Source organism: Panicum virgatum, chromosome 2K, assembly GCF_016808335.1.
Source record: "Panicum virgatum strain AP13 chromosome 2K, P.virgatum_v5, whole genome shotgun sequence".
NCBI classification, from domain to species: Eukaryota; Viridiplantae; Streptophyta; class Magnoliopsida; order Poales; family Poaceae; genus Panicum; species Panicum virgatum.
The window spans coordinates 44261144-44280868 of record NC_053137.1 but is presented as its reverse complement, the minus strand read 5'-3'; the positions used below and the strand labels follow the sequence as shown (position 1 = coordinate 44280868).

Sequence of the window (19725 nt, the reverse complement as noted above, 5' to 3'; positions counted from 1 at the left end):
AATCCAAAGCAAGGCTTCAATTCTTTCCCCTCTGATCATGATGGATGGATGCCAGGTGCCTTGCCTTGCCATGCCATTGCCGCCAGATCCAAAGAGTTCACCGCTGCGAGGTCAACATGCATGTTATCTACACTCGGTCGATCCAAGTACGATGAAGGTGACTGCAAAATGATGCCCGGGACTCATTTCGTTTCATGAAAGCCGTGTTCTGTTTATTAGAAGAAAAAGTCGCCTAATTAGAACTAGATAGACGTTTGACAACGAACCGAAAGGTACGGTAATTAGCTTCTGGCTTCCCGTCAAGGAAAAAAAAAACTGCAAGACTCTGAAGGTCATAGCTGACTATACTACTGTTTCTTGTCCAAGCACCACTTTAAGGTAGCTAGGTCTATATTTATCTGTGTGAATTATTGAAATTAGTATTTTTAGGATAAATTTTAAACTCTATAATTGTAATTATTTTAGAACGAAGTAAGTAAAACCTCACCTTCATTGCGGAAGAACCCCGTGAGCCGCTGCGGATAGTGTGGTATCCGATCCCTCCATTACGATTAGTAGGCCTGGTCCGCTTATAAAAATAGATATAGCATGGCCAGCCGACGACCGGAAATCTATTTCCGTCTTGTGGAAGATTTTTTTTCCTCGCCTTCCACTATTTGAGATTCGTGCAATTAATCATAGTCCTTGAATTCACTCCAAACCCTACCATCCTCTCTCTCCATCTCCAATCCCCATCTCCTCTTCCTACCGCCGCCGCCGGCTGCCCGCATCGCGTCCCGTGCATCTGCTCGTCTGCTCCGTGTGGTGGCTGCGCCGCGCACCTACTCCGCCGCGGGGGACTGCACCGCGCTGCCGCTGCCTGCGGCGCCCTTGCTCTACCTGCATCGCCTGCTCCGCCGCCTACTTGCTCCGCCGCTGCCGCCGCCTCGCCCTGCCGTAGCGCCTCTACGGCCAGCCGCCACGCCTCCATTGCCGGCCGCTGCCGACGAAGAAGTAGATGAGAAAATGTTGATATTCAACATTTAAAAATATTATTTCAATATTTTCAAACTATTATTTCAACATTTTCGAAATATTATTTTAAGTAAAATGTTGAATGGGCTATCAGCTGAATTTTGGTAGACTTTATATATATATGAGTTGCTTGACTATCTTCCGCGAGATACAGCCCCCGCCGACGACGGTCTTTGCTGCGGATCGTCTATCGGACGGTCCAGACAAGATTTGGATCGCGATCGCGCTGACGCCAGAGATGCTAAGCATCACGGAGCATCACCGGACTGGTACCCAGGTCCCACACGTCAGGCCGTGTTTAGATGTTTTCGCAAAAAAATTTTGCGATGAAATCTTACTAATTTGAAGTACTAAATGAAGTCTATTTACAAAATTTTTTGCACAGATAGGTTGTAAATCGCGAGACGAATCTAATGATGCTAATTAATCCATAGTTAATTAATAATTAGCGGATGGTTACTGTAGCATCACTGTTGCAAATCATAGGTTAAGTAGGCTCATTAGATTCGTCTCGCAATTTACAGCTCATCCATGCAAAAAAAATTGTAAATAGACTTCATTTAGTACTCCATGCATGTGTCGAAATATTCGATGTGATGTTTTTTTTTTTTGCGTTTACCGGGTTCATGGGGTGGGAAAGAGGGCCTCAGTGGGTTCCGCCTTCACCTAACGCTCCGGTTCGTCTCCCCACCTCGCGCCGCCGCCGCCGCGCGGGTCGCCGGATTCCGCCGCCCCCGCGTTCTCCTCGCCCCTCCTGGGTCCTGACTCCCGAGAGGCGGGTCATGGCGTCACTGGCTTCCCCCTCCCTCTCCCTCCACACTGTCCCGGGGCGGGCGCGCCTTGGCCTTGCTGCTGCCGCGGGGGTGCCGCGCCCGCGGCGGAGGACGGTGGCTGTGGTGCGGGCGAAGGTGCGGGAGATATTCATGCCGGCGCTGAGCTCGACGATGACGGAGGGGAAGATCGTCTCCTGGACCGCCGCCGAGGGGGACCGCGTCGCCAAGGGCGACCCCGTGGTGGTCGTCGAGTCCGACAAGGCCGACATGGACGTGGAGACGTTCCACGACGGCATCGTCGCAGCCGTCCTCGTCCCGGCCGGCGGGACCGCGCCCGTGGGCGCCCCCATCGCCCTCCTCGCCGAGTCCGAGGAGGAGGTCGCTCTGGCGCGGGCGCGCGCCCAGTCCCTCTCCCAGGGACAGAGCCAGGAACAGCCCCCTCCCCATGCCGCCGCCGCCGCCGCCGCCACCCCGGCGCCACCTCCTCCAGCGACAAAAGGCGTTGCGACGCCTTATGCCAAGAAGCTCGCGAAGCAGCACAGGGTGGACATCGCCGCGGTTGTCGGCACGGGGCCACACGGGCGCGTCACGGAGGCTGACGTTGAGGCAGCTGCTGGCATCAAGCCGAAGCCAAAGGTCACTCCACCTCCACTCCCTGCCGCCGCTGTTCCCCCTGCTACTCCGATGGCCTCGGGTGCAGTGCTGCCACCACTGCCCGGTGGCAGGGTGGTGCCGTTCACAACAATGCAGGCGGCGGTGAGCAGGAACATGGTGGAGAGCTTGTCAGTGCCAACATTCCGGGTTGGCTACTCTATGATCACTGATAAGCTCGACGCACTCTATGAAAAGGTACCATTTCTATTGATCTCGCGCACAGCGTTGAATTTCACCTTGAGATGCTGCTCAATTGTTCATTTGTTTAGTGATTGTCGGATTGAAATGGGTGTGGTAGGTCAAGTCGAAGGGGGTTACAAAGACAGTGCTGCTGGTGAAGGCAGCAGCCATGGCCCTAACCCAGCACCCTGTTGTAAATGCTAGCTGCAGAGATGGAAAGAGCTTCAGCTACAGCACTAATGTGAACATTGGAGTGGCTGTTGCACTCGAGGGTGGTCTTCTTACGCCTGTCCTGGAGGATGCTGATAAGGTTCATGCTTATTGAAATAGCTGTATTGTCTGTTAAGCGATGTAGGTTTTTAGCATGCAAGTGCATCTTATATTTTTACTGAATAGCTCCAAAAATTACATGACAGTTGGATATATATCTGCTTGCACAAAAGTGGAGAGTTCTGCTCAAGAAGGCACGCACCAAGCAGCTACAACCAAATGAATACAACTCAGGTATCGAATGTTTTGAATGCTGTGCTAATGTACGCTGTTTCTGATAACTTTGCATACCTAAAGAACTGATGATGTGTAGGGACGTTTACGCTGTCCAATTTGGGTATGTTTGGGGTGGATAGATTTGATGCAATCCTTCCAGCTGGTCAGGTAAGGTTTTCTCCCTGCTGCCCACGTAGTTAGTATGAAATGCTGATGGAATTGTATTTATGAAATGTAAGAATAAGATTGATTATATGTAATGGCTCGGTTCAGGGAGCTATCATGGCTGTTGGAGCATCAAAACCTACTGTGGTGGCTGATAAGGACGGTTTCTTCAGTATCAAGAGTGAAATGCTGGTTAGTTTGTTCTCCTATCTATATAATTTGATTGCGAAGAAGCTCTGGTTGTTGACTTTTGTTTAGTCTTCTGCCCTATATATGCAATTGTGAAGATCAATATGTGTGTGCCCTAGCGCATATAATTGAAGTGTGTTTCATTGTATCAACCATAGATAACCTACAGTAAAGTGTCATTAAATTTGTCTTGGCAATAGCATAGCAAGATATTAGCATCTAGCTAAGATCCCATACCAAAATTTGTGTGATCAATGTATTGATTCTTAGGACATGCAATTGAAAGCTATTTCCCAATATCATTTTTATGTGATAGTTCATAATATGAACTTAGTGTGATAAGGAGCTGCACAACTGCGTCAGAATGTTGCCCTAAAAAAGAAAAAAAACTGCACCTCAATGTAAGAGGCATAGTGTGCTGACCAATTGCAGTTTCAGGTAGTATTATGTGATGAGTATTACAATGCTCAGCATTCTTATGCAGTACTAATGAATTCTTTTTGGCTGTCATAAGTATGTTCTGACTCCTGATTCCTTAATATACACACTAATAAGCTCCCATAATGTGTTTTGAAATTTTATTTTGATAATAGAACTACTACCACTTAAGACCTATAAATATTCATCCACATTGCCACACCATCTTATTCACAAAACAACAAAAAAGTTTCTTTAAGAAAAACAAAAGGCGGAAATGTTCAATAGTAGCAACCAATTTGTCTTGCAGGGACGCTGCTCATGAATTTAACCTAGTTAATCCTACCATTTCCAGGTGAATGTTACTGCTGATCACAGGATTATCTACAGTGCTGATTTGGCAGCATTCCTGCAGACGTTTGCAAAGATTGTTGAGGATCCTGCATGCCTCACACTGTAAAGAAAGTTCCATTTGACGGTTCTATGATTTCTTTGATTCCTAATTGGGAGACAATGCCAATAAATAATAATGCTATATAGAGTTTGTAAAGGTATTAACAGAAGAATAATGAGCCACTTGATTTTGCTTCCACATAGAACTTTGTTTCTTGTTTATATACACTTTCAAATCATGGACCTGCGTGTTTTCAATTTGGGTATACCTTTTTTTCTTGGATGCAGATCCTGATTCAAGAAATAATGAATTGTATACACACTACAGAACGCTAACAAATTTATCCAAATAAAGTGCAAGACGGCTTTTGTTGTCACACCATCCCAGCTTGGACCGAACTGATTTGCAAGAAATTGGATAAAGAAAATCTTTATTGTTTCGAGCAAAGGTTAAAGCAAATGTTGACGGGGAAGAGCATAACCTCTCTGGTCGAGTCCTGTAAACTCCTGATTTATCGTGGAATTTTAGAATGGCCATCGACAACCATTCTGAAAGTAGTGCTGGTGATGGCCACCTTAAGTTGTGACTAAACTGAAATTTTCTGGCTACGTCATCAAGCCTTACAGAACAAAATGATGCAGGGTTCCTAAGTTACAACTTACAAGAAGGTAAATTATGGCAGCCAGTGAGCCGCACACGTTCGACCAGGTACACACACATCTTCTGGTGCTGCGAGAAGGACTCGCGCCAAAGGTTTCAGCTCAGCTGAACTGCCACTCTACCGGAACTGAGAAGGTACGAGTCGTATGATGAGCACTTATCAATGGTGGCGCTGGCGGGGGTAGGAGACGGCACCCTGTTTCTTTCAGGGCATGTGGCCGGGGCCGCCGTCCTGGGCGGCCGGCGCGGCCTCGCTGACGTCGAGGATCTCGACGCGGCGGTTGGTCCGCTTCCTGATCTTGATGGCCACGTCCTGCGGGCTGAAGGCGCCGCACACCATCACCCGGCCGTGCTTCTTGTCGATCAGGTGGCTCTCCAGCTCTGCGCAGAACGTTTTCAGGCCGGGGAAGGGGCTCTTCATCAGACAAAAAATTTCCAGAGAGATTGCGTGTCTACCTCGGATCTGGAGGAGCGCCCTTCGGATCCTCTGGTAGCACCCGTTGCAGTCGATGTTCATCCTCAGGGTCATGCAGTAGTACTGCAAAGTCACAGCAGACACGTCATCGCCTTCCAGGTTTCAAAGAAATGCTCTGCTCGAACTGAAAGCCACAGAAATGGCGGTGGCACTTACCCTGTAGTCCATGGGGCAGGAGGAGCAGCTAGCTCTTCTCAGACTGGAGAGAGGTGCAGAGTGTGAGAGGCTCCAGTGAGAGCGAGGGCTGTGTGTGGTGTGTCAAGGGCAGTTAAAAGCAGGGGATTAGCGTGAGAGGCGTGGCCTGATTCTTGCTTCTTTTGTGCTTTGTTTTGCTTAAAACTTGTGGGTTGAGCCTCTTTATGGTCAAGTCACTCGCTCGGTTCATTCCAATCCCATGTGGGCTCGACCGGTGAGCGTTCTGGGAATCAGATTCTGGGGCAGCGCAGGCTGGCTTCCATGCTGTGTCCTTTTCGCTTCCACACAGCTTTTGTTCCGGCTGCCTCCACTTTGCCTCTTTGGCACGTTGATTTGGACCCAGGACCGGTCGGTATGGATGGATGCTCGCATGCTTTCAGATTTTTGTATACTCAGATTCACCTGGCCTTGAAGATATTCTTGGAACAGTATTATCTCCGGTTTAGTTTTTTTTTTCCCAAGTCCTGTGGTACAACTATGGGCATTCCTTTTGCAAGTCCAAGTGCTCGAGGGTATCTTGTTGGGAAGTTTGGATTCTGGATCAAATTTCGACCAAGTACAGATTTTCCAACAAAATTCACGCCATCAGAACACAGCCCAAAGGACCAAAAAAGTCCAGAAAGTACAGGCATGGAAGCAGCCAAGCCTGAATTGGCTTACAAGCGCAGTTCATAATTTCCGTTTCCCTATACACCTTTCATGGATCCATCTCTACTCCAGTTACAATCTCGGAAGTTTTTACGCAGCTCAGTTTAAAATTTGAGCCATCTATTCTCTGATCATACAGTGGCCTAAGTCCTAACACATCACAATCCAGTACAGGTGACCATCCTTGGGCTTCTCGTAGGAGAATCAGAGAGCGCAGAAAATCGTTAGAAGGGATAGTAAAGCTACGTGGGCGACGTTGAATCGTCTCCATCTATGGTATATGGCCCAATTCTTTACACGGGCTTGAACCATGACAATTCCACAATGAGCTTTACTAAACCTACGCCAACACACCACTCTCAACATGACAGCAATCCAAAACAAAGCCACCAAGGTAGCAAAATGAGTCAATCTCCACTAAGCGAACAGGTCATGCAACTATTTTTTAACCTTCCACAGCCAGCACCTTGGCAAGCTTCTGCGCTTCACGGAGCATGCTTATACTAGCTGCCTGATCATCAGGATGAGGCCATACCTTCACAATGCGTAACACATCCCTGATGGCAGAAAACTTATCTTCGTGCTGCGAACTGGCATTCTTATCTTTGGTCACACAGCATCGCGTCCCGTAATTGGCCTCAAATTCACTTGACTTCTCGTTTGCCCTTAGAAGCACCGAAACAGGTATTCCTGAGTATAACGGGTGAAGATAACATGAGCATGGTAGTATATGCTAACATAGTAAGGCCTTGGGAAAAGGAGCATTTGAATTTTGAGCAAAATACGTGTTGAGAATGAACATATTAGCTTGAAAATAACCTGCCAATCGAGCAACATTTACACCGTAGCTTTTGGGGCATGCACCAGCTGTTAATCTATAAAGGAAAGTCACTTCTTCCAGACCTCCTTCTCCCTTGCATACCTCGCATGCCATATGACACAGCGATACCTGTGTTGTGCAATATTCATATATGCATGTTACTTGTTACAACATTGGATAAGATTAGATCCAAAAAGAACAAAAAGAAAAGGTATGTATTGTTACCTTGGTATCCTTGTGTTCCACTGCTAACCTATGGTAATGTGTAGAAAACAAGCCTAGACACTGCACCTGATGGACTAGATATTCCAGAACAGAGGCCCTGTTTTAGTAAGAGCAAGTCAGTGAGCATTACAGATAACTGAGATTACAAGAGAATAAACAGATATAAGGAGCAACAAACAAATCAATGTTATAATCTGTAATTCAACTTACGCAATAGCTTGTCCATCAGAAGTTGATGTACCCCGCCCAAGCTCATCTAAAGCCACAAAAGAGTTCTTGGTAGCTGATGACTGAAGCAAAATTTTAAAAAAAATGATGAGAAAACACACAATTTTAAAAATAATACACATCATCATATCTCGAAGGAAGAACTTACAAGCACCGAGGCAGTTTCCATGAGCTCTAACAAGAATGTACTTTGGCCGGCCATAATATGATCCCTTGCTCCCATTCGAACAAAGATTCGGTCAACAAGAGAAAGTTCAAGGTTTTCTGCAGGAACATCTGCTCCAATCTGGCAAACAACAAGTCAGTCCTCCTGAACAAGCAATGATGACACCTTACAGAATGAGAGATAAAGATGGTGGATTACCTGAGCCAATATAATGGTAAGACAAACTTGGCGCAAAAGAGTTGATTTACCACCCATATTTGGACCAGTAAGAACGATAAAGCTGCAATTCCCCGGCCCACCTATCTTAACATGATTCGGTACAAAAGAACCTTTGCCCAAGGAATCACTTCTTAGAATGGGATGTCCAAGATTTCTGGCATGGAAAGTAGGAGTATCATCTGAGCCATTTGATTCTTTGATAGTTGGACAGCAACTTGGTCCCTCAAAATAATTACTTGCAATAGCAAGACTTATTAAAACATCAAGCTCTGCATGATAAAATCAAACGCAGCATTAGAGTAGAAAATCTACCAACAATGAGTCTGTCATACGTATCTATGCATCTTTGTTAGAAGTAACCTAGCATGATAACAATTCTTTACTAAGCATGCATCACCTGACAAACTGTGTAATAGTCATTAAACAACATTACTGTTACTTGTTTACTCATCAATCAAAGATTCCATGTAGTAGATCACGCAAACGCATGCTTTTCCAAAGAACCAAAAACAAGATACACCTGGCAAGTAATCAGTTGGTCTATGCAAAAGTAGTAACCTGTTTTCAATAAATCCCTCTAAACTTAAATGGTCTAGCAACCTTGCAGCTAGATATTCAGTAAAAAAAAATACAGTACCAAACATTCTCAGTATTTTTTTAATAATATCATAACTTCTTTGATGAAATGATAAACAGCTCTCCTGTGCGTTTGCGAAAAAAAATCATAGCGACCCAGAGCACAGTAAATGATAGAGAGCAATTAGGAGGGAATATCATAGAACAATAAGAATATTGGTAACCTTAGGTAAACTAAAACTGGTATAGACTGTAGTGCAAGAAAAGAAAATAATGTCACATGAAGAGTTACCAGCAACAACAGAAACCAGTTGCCTCCACTCGCTGTGATGCTCCACAAATAGCTGAATCAGATTCTGAAGAATGCCTTTCAATTTTGATTCTTTCTCTGCCTCAGCTTTTGAAAGTTCTGATATTAGTTCTTTCAGTTCTGGCGTCCAGTACCTATAGAAACCCTGGATGGAACATTTAAACGTCTTAGGACTTCAATGATTAACATAGATCTAAGTTTAAGTGAAACATCTATAAGCTTGCCAATAAATCTGCCATATATGTTCAGGAAAAGTGAAAGAAATGCGAAGTAACTTAATGAAAGAGAGGGAACAAAGGAATCAGCAATAGATGATAATCAGTCAATACTGGGGTTGTTTTGTTTCAGGGGCTAAACTTTAGACTATGTCACATCATAAAGAATCTTGATATTTACTAGTATTAAATGAAGTCTGATTACAAAACTAACTGCAAAACCTTGAGGCTAAACTGGGAGACAAATCTAATGAGGTATATGAATTCATAATTAGCGGATGGTTACTGTAGCATCGCTGTAGCAAATCATGGATTAATTAGGCTCATTAGATTCGTCTCGCAAATTAGCACCCATCTGTCAAAAAATTTTTACAAACAAATTTTATTTGATGCTTCTAAATGGTAAGATTCCTTTTGATGTGACAGAGACTAGAAAAAAGCTCCTCAAACCAAACAACACCTGAGAATCTGAGTCAACTAAAATGAGCTTGTTTTAAGGCTCGTCTTTAGTCAGCATTACTAAAGGGATTTCCCAGATCAGTTGCCAGAAGAAACATAAATATCAGAACCAACCCCAAGCAAATTGTTCAAAGTCCAACTAAAGCTGAAAATTGATTCAGGACTTGAGGACTAAACTTTGAGGCATGACCATGATGTTTACCCTAGTTTACGCATAATGGCACAACAAAGTTGCAAAAACTTTGAGGCATGACCATGATGTTTACCCTAGTTTACGCACATTGGCACAACAAAGTTGCAACTAAGCATTTCGTGTTTACCCTTTAAGTTTATCAGAAAGCATCATTAACACCTTGAACTAAAGACTGACAAATGTCCAATTGACTGCAGTATTAGTGCGAGGTACACATATTTGTAAAACAAGGACTAGATATATATTACATAAACCAAACATATGCAACAGTAGGAACTCATATATATACTTATGCACTTAGTTACATTTAAATACAAGAAAGGAAAAAGCATTATTACCTTTTTTGTAGACTGCAACTGATAATTCCCTGGAACAGAACCTCCCAAGCTCTCAGGCACTTCAATTAGGTACATATCTTTTCCAACATCAACATAAGAAATCTGAAGCCGTTGTTTATTAATTATTAGCAATTGGCAAAGATACTATTAAATGATGCAAAGCTTGAAAAAGAAGCAAGGTGCAGCACTACCGATGCACATCTCAAAAGTTTCCGTTGCTCCTTCAGATATTCTTTTAGACTGGATCCAATCTCCTGTATTGCACTGCAAGTGGCATCATATTCAGGATCACAACCTTGAAGAGGAATGATCCGACCTTTGCAATCTGCTTCTGACCAATCAAATGCATCTCTGAATCGGTCTAAAATATAGGATACATTCGGTAGCCCTTTGCCTGTAAAACATTGTCACTTGCAAGGGTTACCTAAAGCTTCAAATGCAATTATAGTAAAATAATGGAACCAAAATAGGAAAATAAAAAGAAGACAAGAGGAACATATGGGTGTATCAAGAAAAGTAATGAGAAAATGCATTTAGAAATGGTCATTTGTTGTAGAGTATTGAAGAAAGCTGTTATTCTACCTGGTGAGAGCAAATCATTTAGTTGAGAATCCACAGAATCTTCTGTGCATATCAATGTACTAATCGAAGAACATGCATGGAACATCTGCTGGCAACCACGAAGAGCAGCAGTAAACTGTTGAAGCAGTCTCTTTGATGCATCTTCATAGAGAACGATTGATGAGCTTCTCTTGTTTCCATCACTGCAGAGAAAGTGTAGCATGAGCCATTCAGGTTAGAAAGAGAAAAAGACTTGAAAGATCCCAAAGTAGAAAAGTAACAGAGTATTCTGAAGGTAAACACAAAGAAATGTTTGGAAGCAACCAAAAAGCACGGCAATCCAGTCTGTTGCATCGTATATCTATTTATATACCATATATAATATACTAAATTACCAGCTAGAGAAAAGACGTGCAAGCAAGCGTTCCATGTCAGGGAGCCTACACAAATCCTTACGAAACTGGGCAGCATAATCATGATCAACTCCCTGAAAAGAAGAAAATTCAAGCGATGATGCAAAATCATAGGAAACATGAAAATAAAGCTATATGTTGTGGTACAGTACAAACAGATGTACAATCAGCATAACACACTACTCCTAAATGTTAAACATCAGTTTGAAATCTCTGGAGTTTTCCTTTGACCATTCATAATCTATGGCACAGTTCAATATATAGGAATCTGCACAAGTTCTCACTATAAATACATGTAAAACAGTACAACTACAGAATCCATTGAGGAATCTCCTCAGCCCTCTCCCATCAATGACTAAGGTTAATCATGTAGTGTAGTCCCAGGTAGTTCTTTAAGTGATGAAACAAAGTGAACTGATAAGCAAATCTATGCAGATGGAAAATAAGCATTTCATACCCTGTTTTTAGCTAGATTTAAACTGCAACAGACAAGTTCGAAATAAAAATGGCAAACTGAAATATATGAAATAATGTCATTTTCTAATAATTCTCAGAAATTATCAGAAAAAATTTGCAGAAAATATAGAAGCCGATTAGCAGTTATGATTATACTGAGAATAATGAAGTGCATTTATTAACTTCCAAAGAAGTAATAGTGCTCATTCTAAAGCAGAATCATTTATGTACAAAGAAAAAGAAATAATAGTAACTGCGTAGAGATGCTTCCTGAAGTTCACATGACTTAATTTTCCCATTGTGAACAGCAAAAAGAAAACAAAGATAATTCGGTGTTTATGATGCACTTTTTATCCTAATTTTTTGGATTAATGAATACTAACCTACTAAGCAAGATGGCACCCATAATTTTAGGAATATAGTTTTATAAAACAGAAACCTTGAAAGTAGCAATAGCGCTTTGACGTCGTAGTATTGCTCTGCGATCATACAATGGCCTTGCAATCCAATGTTTAAGCAGCCTCTTTCCAAAACCAGTGACACAATGGTTCAATTGTGCATACAGGGTCCTGAAGGATACATATTAGTACTTAACACACCAGAATTTGGTTATTATAGAAAACAAAAGGTTTGAAGCAGGCATTACCCTGACAAGCCACCAGTTCTGATATTTTCTAAAAGTTCTAGATTTTCGAGCGCTGCTGAATCAAGTATCATATGCTTTCGGATATTGTTGATGATCCCCGAGCATGCAAGGGGCTCAAACTCAGCATATGGAACTATTTTCTCATCCAGAAGGGTCTGTCTTAAATAAAATAAGGAACCTCCTAGAGCAGAAAGCGCATATGTTTTATCACCTGCTCCAATTAATTCACTCAATAAGTTAGGCAGACAGTCGAGACTGTCTGGTACATTGTCGACATTGTTTTGTTTATCTGCTGAGCTGTAGTACTTCTTTATCTCATTAATAGTCTTTTCTGCATCCCAGAATTCCGTGGATGGAAGCAACTCATTTATTAAAGGCTCTCTTGTGTTGTTCTTTAATGCCTTCTCAGTTTCTGGACTCAGCATTTTGCCAGGCTTGATGATTTCCACAGGCCTCATTTCAGACAAAATTGAACATAATCCTTGGCGCTCTGGGTCATCTTGGAACTGTAAAAACAAACAGACACAAAGTGTAAGCGGCTACACAGTTCAAATTTGCCTAGTTTGATAATAATTTTCTACAGTTCAATGCAAATGGAAATGGGCCAGGATCTTGTCACCAACCTGTCCTACAATAAATTTGCTTGCCAAAACATCAACTATGCAAACACCAATGGTACAAGTGTATTGACTCTTGTTTGAACTTTGTTGGAGACTTTCAGTCACAGACAGAAGATATGATGGATCTGGGTTTGCCAATAGGTGCTCTCCTTCTGTCAGTGTCCCTTTTGTGACCATTGCACATATTTCACGCCTGACAACCTTCAGAGAGTAAAGAATGCCAAATACTGCGATGTTACTCACATCTAAGAAGTTTTGAAATTATAGAATAAAACAAAGGAACGAAATATTGATAAAGTTTGCAACCTAGATTTAGCAGACAACTTTGATATTATCACATTTTGAAGTTGCCTCAACACAAGAGATGACTTTGACTGACACCATGGAATCGAAGCATACCTTGTCCTTTATACCCATTGCCTTACGCCGAAGGTCAAGTTGCTCAGGTGTTTCAGTCTGTTCCACAACCAGAACTCGATAACCCTGTGTAGTGGTTGTTATTACTAAAATGAAGTTATGTAAAATTAAATTAGGAACATAACCAAATTCTGACCTTCTTAGCTAATTTCTCCAAATTCACTGATAAATTCTTCTCTGGGAATCCACAGTGAGGTTGTTCACCCTAAGATAACATGATTGATGACAAATAAACAATAGGTTTTGGGTAATAGGAGAAAAGGCAAGCTGTATTGCTGAGTAATAGCAGAAGTATCAATAAGCATAAATGTAAGGAGATGTTCTTGCCTTCATGTACTGAAGATCAAGGTCCTTTGCCCCAACATGTGCATCCATCTCAAATAGTTCATAGAATTTGCCCATCTATTCAAATTCATATTATAATCACCAAATGATAGGTTTCATTTAAGTGCTCAATAATCAGTGAAAAAATATAAAGAGTAAAATACACTGTAGGTCCTTAAACTAGTTGAGCTGTTCTGTTTAGGTCCATGAACTTTGAAAATGCATTTTTAGGTCCAGAATCTATTTAAGTGAGTCACTTGAGGTCCAAAACTTGCCACGCCATCGCCCGCATCCGACGTGGACGTGCCACGGTGGCAGCTAGAGGGTGCCCTCGCTGGTCCACGCGAGGCGTGCGTCAACCTGGCACCTGGCCCGGTGAGCGCGAGCGTGGCGTACGCGAGCGCGCCGCCGGGCAGAGCTCGCCTGCGCCCGCGCCCGTGGCGGCCGGCCGGAGCTCCCTCGCGCGTACCGGCGGCCGAGCCGAGCTTGCCTTTGCCTACACCTGCGGCGGCCGGGGCGCAGCTGCCCTCCACGCGCACCCATGGCGGCTAGGGCGGAGCTCCCCCGGAGCGCGCTCGCGCCGGCCGGGCGGAGCTTGCCTGCGCCCACGGCGGACGTGGCGGAGCTCCTCGGCACGCACGCTCGCGGCGGCCGGCCGGAGCTCCCCCGCGCGCACCGGCGGCCGAGCCGAGCTCCCCCACACGCGCTCGCAGCCTCGACGTCCTCTTGGACGTCGGCGTCTCCATCAACCTCGGCCTTGCTCGCGCACGCCACACTGTTTTAACCCCGCCGCCGGCTATCCTCCCCAATTTCCCTCTCTCTGCCACCGTCGCACAACTCCACCGCGCCGGCATAATCCAGCTCCAGCCACTCCGTTCACCCTCCATCCAAATTGGCTGTGTCAATGTGTTCGCCTCATCCTTGTGCACCTCTTGCACCACTCAATTGCGCCCCGCAGTACCGGAGCCACTCACCCGCCCCGTTCTTCCTCACGGCCGGCCGGCGCACCGCCGCGGACCGCCTTGCCGTGGCCAGCTTTATACGGCCGCGTTCTCTTCATCCTTGCTTTTGTCTCATGCTCGCCTTGATGCCGTAGTGCTCTCTGGCTTGACCGTTGGTCGATTTGTGCAGCAGGTTGGCCGGAACACGAAGCTCGTCGACGTTCAGCTTTCCGCCGCCGCCTCCGTCGAGGTCGACCGTGCTCCAGTCGATTTGGGGCCCTGCTGTCGTGCTGTGCTGCTTTGGGGTGAGCCTCTGAGCATGCCCGTGCCATTTGCGTGGTCAATTGGAGGCCGGCGGGTCCTTGGCGCCGTACGGAGGGGGAGCCGGCGAGGTGCTCGGAGCAGAGCGTCCTCTGCCCCGCCGCACGCCCCCATGGCTCGCCGGCGCGTGAGCTGGAGCTCCGCCGCCGCGGCCGGAGCCGAGCCGGGGCCGCTGCGAGGGAGGAGGAAGGGGGCGGTGCCACGGCCGGAGCCGAGCCGGGGCCGCTGCGAGGGAGGAGGAAGAGGGCGGCGCGCGGTCTTCCAGGAGCTCTGCTCCGCCGCGAGGCCCCTGCTCCGCTACGCTTGGGATTGGACGAGCTTGAACTCAGCGGCACGACGCCTCGCTCGGCTCGCTCGCGGCCGCCCCTGCTCCTTCTCCACCTCCTCCCACTCGCACGTGCGCCGCCGCCGCTCCGCGGCCTCCGCGCGCCGCCTCCGCCCGGATGCTGCAGGCCGCGCCACCGCCCGCCGCGGAACGCCGGAGCCCCGCGCGGCGTGGAGCCCGGCTTGCCCCTGGCCGCGGTGCGTGCTGCGTGGCGCGCCGCTCCGCCCTCCCCGCCCCTGACCGCGCGCGCCGCTCCGCCCGTCCCGCCCACGACCGCCGCGCAGCAAGGGAAGGGAGCGAAGGGCGCAGACGAGCTCTGCCTGGCGGCGTGCCAGGTTGACGCACGCCTCGCGTGGACCAGCGAGGGCGCCCTCTAGCTGCCACCGTGGCACGTCCACGTTGGATGCGGGCGATGGCGTGGCAAGTTTTGGACCTCAAGTGACTCACTTAAATAGATCTTGGACCTAAAAATGCATTTTCAAAGTTCATGGACCTGAATAGAACAGCTCAACTAGTTTAAGGACCTACAGTGCATTTTACTCAAATATAAATGTGTACCTTGAAGAACAGAACCTTATCCATGTGTTGTGATTTAAATTCCCACCATTGTCTCTATTTATCATTACCAAGAATATCAGTTAGCATCCATACAGGTAGCGCCACAAATATTGAGGTGTAGTATTAAGATGAACTTATACCTGTCCTCCTGTTAAACTCTTCAAGAACTGGGAAGGCAATAAAAGTGTTCTTGGATCGTAGCCTGGGCTTCCAGAGCGTCTGCCTTTTGCGTCTTTGCGCCCTCTACAGTTGAAAATTCTGTTACAGCTAAGAAAATTGATAGCCCCTCTTTATGAGGATGAGAGGAAATAGAAGCATGCTTCTTTGGATGAAACAGAAATAAGACAAGGCAATAAAGTTTTAACTCGATGCATTCGATAAAATTATACCAAAATAACACGTTAGTCAATGTGAAACAAATACATCTAACAACCGAAAAGCACTCACTCTCCAAGGAATTTGAACTTTTCCACATCGCGTTGTCCGAAGCGCTCAGCTGCCTCCCCAGTAAGAGCAGTGTTAGCATTCCCTGTAGTTTGCTCCTCTGTAACAATAGCAACCAAAATCACAAAGAGAACAACCAAACTCAAACTCATCAACAGTTTAGAGTTGAGATTCCACTGCTTACTCCGGCCACAGCTCAGCAGCACTTCTGGGTCAACTTTTCCAGTGGTATTAAATGTTTCAAAGCTGAACTTCTTAGCACAACCCAATGAACCCACATCCACCTTTTTCCTCTTCGAAATTGTTGACTCCGATGCTGATGTCAAACCAGAGCCCAATGTCGATGGCGTTGAACCTGACATCGGCAAGGAGTGCCTCGTCTTCCCCTTCCGTGACCTCACCGCAACAACCTCCTCCTCCTCGTCATCCAGTTCCACCTCCTCCGAATCCTCATCCGCTGCAGTATCCCTCTTCCAGTCCTCAGTGGAATCCCCTCCGCCATCCTCCACCAGACCCGGCGATTTCGCCACCGCGGTATCCGACATCCGACGGAGACGCCGCAGCTTCCTTGCCGGCAGCGGGGTGGACTCCTCACCCGTGGCGGCCCACTCGAACCGCTCCTTTCCGAGGTCGACCTGCTCCTCCTCGCCGTCGTCGTACTTCACCCGGTGCTTGCGGGAGCCCGCGTCGTAGGCATCCACCCTCCCCTCGTACCACGCGTCGTCCAGCGGCCAGTACACCCGCAGCCGCCTACCCACCACCTCCGCCGCCGGCGCCGCAGCCGCAGCCACCGGGGCAGCAGCGTCCCGATCCTTCTTATCCCTCTTCGGCCTCTTCTCATCCTGCGCCGCCGCCGCCGGCGGCGGCGGCGGAGGCTGCTTGGGAGGGGGAGGGGAGGCCGCGGCGAGCGTGGACCTCCGCGCCGCACTGGGATTCAGCGGCGACGGCGAGGGCTTGAACGCGCCTTTGTTCGGCGCGGACGGGGAGGGTGAGGGTGTGGGCGAGGAGGAGAAGAAGGCGGTGATCTGGCTCTGCTTCCGCACGAGCGGCGAGCGGCCGTTGCTGGCTCGGCGCGACGCCATTGCGGAGGGTGGGGCGAAGGAATGGCTTCTCCCCTTCTCCGAGGGTTTAGGGTTTTGGCGTTTTGCGGGGGGAATGCTCGCGGCAGGGGATTAGTAGGAGTGGGAGGGAAGGGAAGGAGGCGGGTGGGAGGGGGGGGGGGGGGATGGCGCGGAGAAGTGGCGGGAAACGGAGGCGGGGGTGAGGGATGATGGGAGCGAAGGAGCGGGGTGCCACGTCAGTGGCCACCGGAGTCGCGGCGAGCGCGGCGGCGGAGCGTGGGGACTGGGGATTGAGGAGCTCCGTGCGGAGGTGGTCACGGGGCGCTTACAGGTGGGTCCCGTTCGTCGTCAAGGTTCTATTATTGGAGAATTCATGAAGTTCTCTGCTTCGACACTGAGGCAGGGTTCACCTAACAGGTGGGAACTGGTCCGGTTCCGGTCCGATTCTGGTTTGGGCCGGTACCAAACCGGTTCAAATTCAAAATTTAAATTTAAATTCAAAAAAATAAAAAATTCTCAAAAAATTCCTAAAAATACTTCAAGGTGCGATGAATCTAATAGTGTCAAATTTTCTCAAAAATTCGTTCATTTAGTATAGTTTGCGGGGATTTGAAGTTAAAAAAAACGTGCATATAAAAGTATACAAATATAATATAAAAGTAGTACAAAAGAGGGTTGGAGGGTTCGTTTAGACTAAAATATGTTATACAAACATTTATTTAGTATACTTTGCGGGCATTTAAATTTAAACAAAAAAAGAAAAAAATTTGAATTTGACCGGTTACCAGTCAAACTGGCCGGTATACCGGTCTAACCAGCCGGTATACCAGTACGAACCGGTTGAACTGCGCCATTTGAATTCAAATTTGAATTTAGCCGGTATAAACCGGTTACCGGTCCAACCGGTCCGGTAAACCAGAACCGGTGGCCGGCGGTTTGGGTCAACCAGTCGGGAAAAAAAACCTTGGACTGAGGTGGGGTCCTGTTAAAATCAATGCTACACCTTTCGAAAGAAGATGCGTCGCTGCACCTCTCGAAAGAAAAAAAAATGCAAAGTGCAATGCTGCATCTCCGTAATAAAGTTATATGTTAGAAAATATATAAAACTATTTTGTTTTGGCAACATATCTGGTGGAAACCACAGCTTTCGTGAAAACTCGTGCAAACTTTTATTTTTATATCTCACAAACAAAGTTGAGTTTGGACCTGATATTTTATAAGGTTGTGTATCATCATATCATCTACATGTGTGATTTTTTTGGTGAATTTAGATGACTTTTTTGTCATGGTTTGGACGAGTTTTCACAAAAATTTAATTTCCACCAGATATGTTTCCTTTTGGTTTAGTGTATAGAAACTATTCTATATTATCAGGGGTGGATCTAGAGGGGCTTAGGGAGGTGCCTATGGATCCCGCTCAATGGCCCTGTTTGGTTTGGACTAGAAAAGTCTAGATTAGGAATTTATCAACTTTGACCGCTAATTAAGGTGTCAAACAAAGTCAATTCACAAAACCAACTTCAGAACACTGCGCTAGGAACCCTGAACAATCTAATGAGGTCTTTGACCGCGTGATTAGAAGATGGTTATTGTAGCATCACTGTAGCCAATCATCGATTAATTGCCGTGATTAGATTCGTCGCAAAAAGTTACACCTATCTCTAAAAAAGTTTCGCAAATAGACTTCATTTAGTACTCCATGCATGCGAAATTCTTTTATCGAAAAACATGCATGCATTGTTCCTAAAATTTCCAAGACCGATCCAAACACGGCCAACTCCCCCCCCCCCACCTCTCCCTCCGGCGTCAGCAATTTTTTTTCCGTGAATCAAGGAAAGGAAGAAGAAAAGAGAGAAGAGGAAGAAGAAGAAGAAAAAAGAAGAATGAGGCAGACAAGCCCCATCTAATTTTCTAGACGGGTTCGTCACTGTCTATAAAGATCTAAAACTTTTAAAAAAATTTACCATAATTGGATCCACCATACTCTTCACGTTAGACCCACCTATCAGGATGGTTTCATCTTCTTTCCCTCTTTCATTTTTGCTTATAGATTTTGATAGTCCCTTTCTCTATTTAGTTCTGCTTGCATATTCTTGTTCATAGTTCAAAGCTTAGAAGAGAGATTGACATGAATATGTGGAACTGCAATTGTTTAGTGCAATTGATGAGACACTGTGTTCTTGTCAGTTGCAATATTATTGTAGTTATATCCTGTTGTGTGAGTACATTGTGTTTAGCATGAGTACATTGGGTACTCGTGGATGCATTGCAATTTGTGGAATAGAAATGCAATTTAGAGTAGGGGATCAAAATATGTTTAGAAAATTTAGATTTTTCTCCACTTTCAATAGATTTTAGAAGTGAACATGTTGTTGTAGATTAACAAAATCCATGCATATTCAGAACGAACCACATGAAATTGCCAGCCTCATTGGATCACCAAGTTTGTCAGTAATTTAGTATATTCTTAAAAATTTAAAAACTATGCAAAAAATTCAAATAAATTTTCTTGATTCGATAGAGAAATCTGGGATTCTATACTATTTGAATAAGAGGTACCTTTCTTTGGCATTGAAGCTAACAATAATCTCAAATTTGAAAAGTTAAAAGTGTGTGAGCTGCGTAGCAAACTGTAGTAA

At 45.8% G+C, this 19725-nt stretch overlaps 3 protein-coding genes across 3 annotated transcripts; 1 reads left to right on the top strand and 2 right to left on the bottom strand.

The window, feature by feature from the left end:
• Nucleotides 1-1662: 1662 nt before the first annotated feature.
• Nucleotides 1663-4510, top strand: LOC120679143 (dihydrolipoyllysine-residue acetyltransferase component 4 of pyruvate dehydrogenase complex, chloroplastic-like). Its single transcript, XM_039960663.1, has 6 exons — nucleotides 1663-2636; nucleotides 2740-2931; nucleotides 3038-3125; nucleotides 3205-3275; nucleotides 3381-3464; nucleotides 4234-4510. The coding sequence occupies exons 1-6, from the start codon at nucleotides 1797-1799 to the stop codon at nucleotides 4336-4338; spliced, it is 1380 nt and encodes a 459-aa protein (XP_039816597.1). The 5' UTR covers nucleotides 1663-1796; the 3' UTR covers nucleotides 4339-4510.
• Nucleotides 4511-4685: 175 nt separating this feature from the next.
• On the bottom strand, nucleotides 4686-5726 carry LOC120679156 (heavy metal-associated isoprenylated plant protein 25-like). Its single transcript, XM_039960669.1, has 3 exons — nucleotides 5564-5726; nucleotides 5389-5470; nucleotides 4686-5313 (listed from the first exon to the last, which is right to left on the bottom strand). The coding sequence occupies exons 1-3, from the start codon at nucleotides 5573-5575 to the stop codon at nucleotides 5138-5140; spliced, it is 270 nt and encodes an 89-aa protein (XP_039816603.1). The 5' UTR covers nucleotides 5576-5726; the 3' UTR covers nucleotides 4686-5137.
• A 476-nt stretch (nucleotides 5727-6202) lies between these two features.
• On the bottom strand, nucleotides 6203-17410 carry LOC120679131 (DNA mismatch repair protein MSH6-like). The gene is made up of 21 exons (XM_039960657.1): nucleotides 16210-17410; nucleotides 16029-16125; nucleotides 15722-15824; nucleotides 15582-15635; nucleotides 13440-13514; nucleotides 13249-13317; nucleotides 13095-13178; nucleotides 12699-12896; nucleotides 12076-12581; nucleotides 11869-11998; nucleotides 10956-11047; nucleotides 10582-10763; nucleotides 10191-10393; nucleotides 10000-10101; nucleotides 8777-8939; nucleotides 7888-8177; nucleotides 7672-7809; nucleotides 7506-7585; nucleotides 7296-7392; nucleotides 7070-7199; nucleotides 6203-6940 (listed from the first exon to the last, which is right to left on the bottom strand). Exons 1-21 carry the CDS (start codon nucleotides 17105-17107, stop codon nucleotides 6696-6698), a joined length of 3936 nt encoding a protein of 1311 aa, XP_039816591.1. The 5' UTR covers nucleotides 17108-17410; the 3' UTR covers nucleotides 6203-6695.
• Nucleotides 17411-19725: the final 2315 nt, after the last annotated feature.

Excerpts from the sequence above, each read along its gene's own strand:
- LOC120679143 (XM_039960663.1), top strand. The coding sequence starts at position 1,797 with ATGGCGTCACTGGCTTCCCCCTCCCTCTCCCTCCACACTGTCCCGGGG. Across the intron at positions 2,932-3,037 it reads TCCTGGAGGATGCTGATAAG|TTGGATATATATCTGCTTGC; the intron begins GTTCATGCTTAT and ends ATTACATGACAG. Across the intron at positions 3,276-3,380 it reads CAATCCTTCCAGCTGGTCAG|GGAGCTATCATGGCTGTTGG; the intron begins GTAAGGTTTTCT and ends GGCTCGGTTCAG.
- LOC120679156 (XM_039960669.1), bottom strand. Across the intron at positions 5,314-5,388 it reads GGCGCTCCTCCAGATCCGAG|AGCTGGAGAGCCACCTGATC; the intron begins GTAGACACGCAA and ends CGTTCTGCGCAG.
- LOC120679131 (XM_039960657.1), bottom strand. The coding sequence starts at position 17,107 with ATGGCGTCGCGCCGAGCCAGCAACGGCCGCTCGCCGCTCGTGCGGAAG. Across the intron at positions 13,179-13,248 it reads TGGAGAAATTAGCTAAGAAG|GGTTATCGAGTTCTGGTTGT; the intron begins GTCAGAATTTGG and ends ACCACTACACAG. Across the intron at positions 11,999-12,075 it reads AGAACTGGTGGCTTGTCAGG|GACCCTGTATGCACAATTGA; the intron begins GTAATGCCTGCT and ends TGTATCCTTCAG.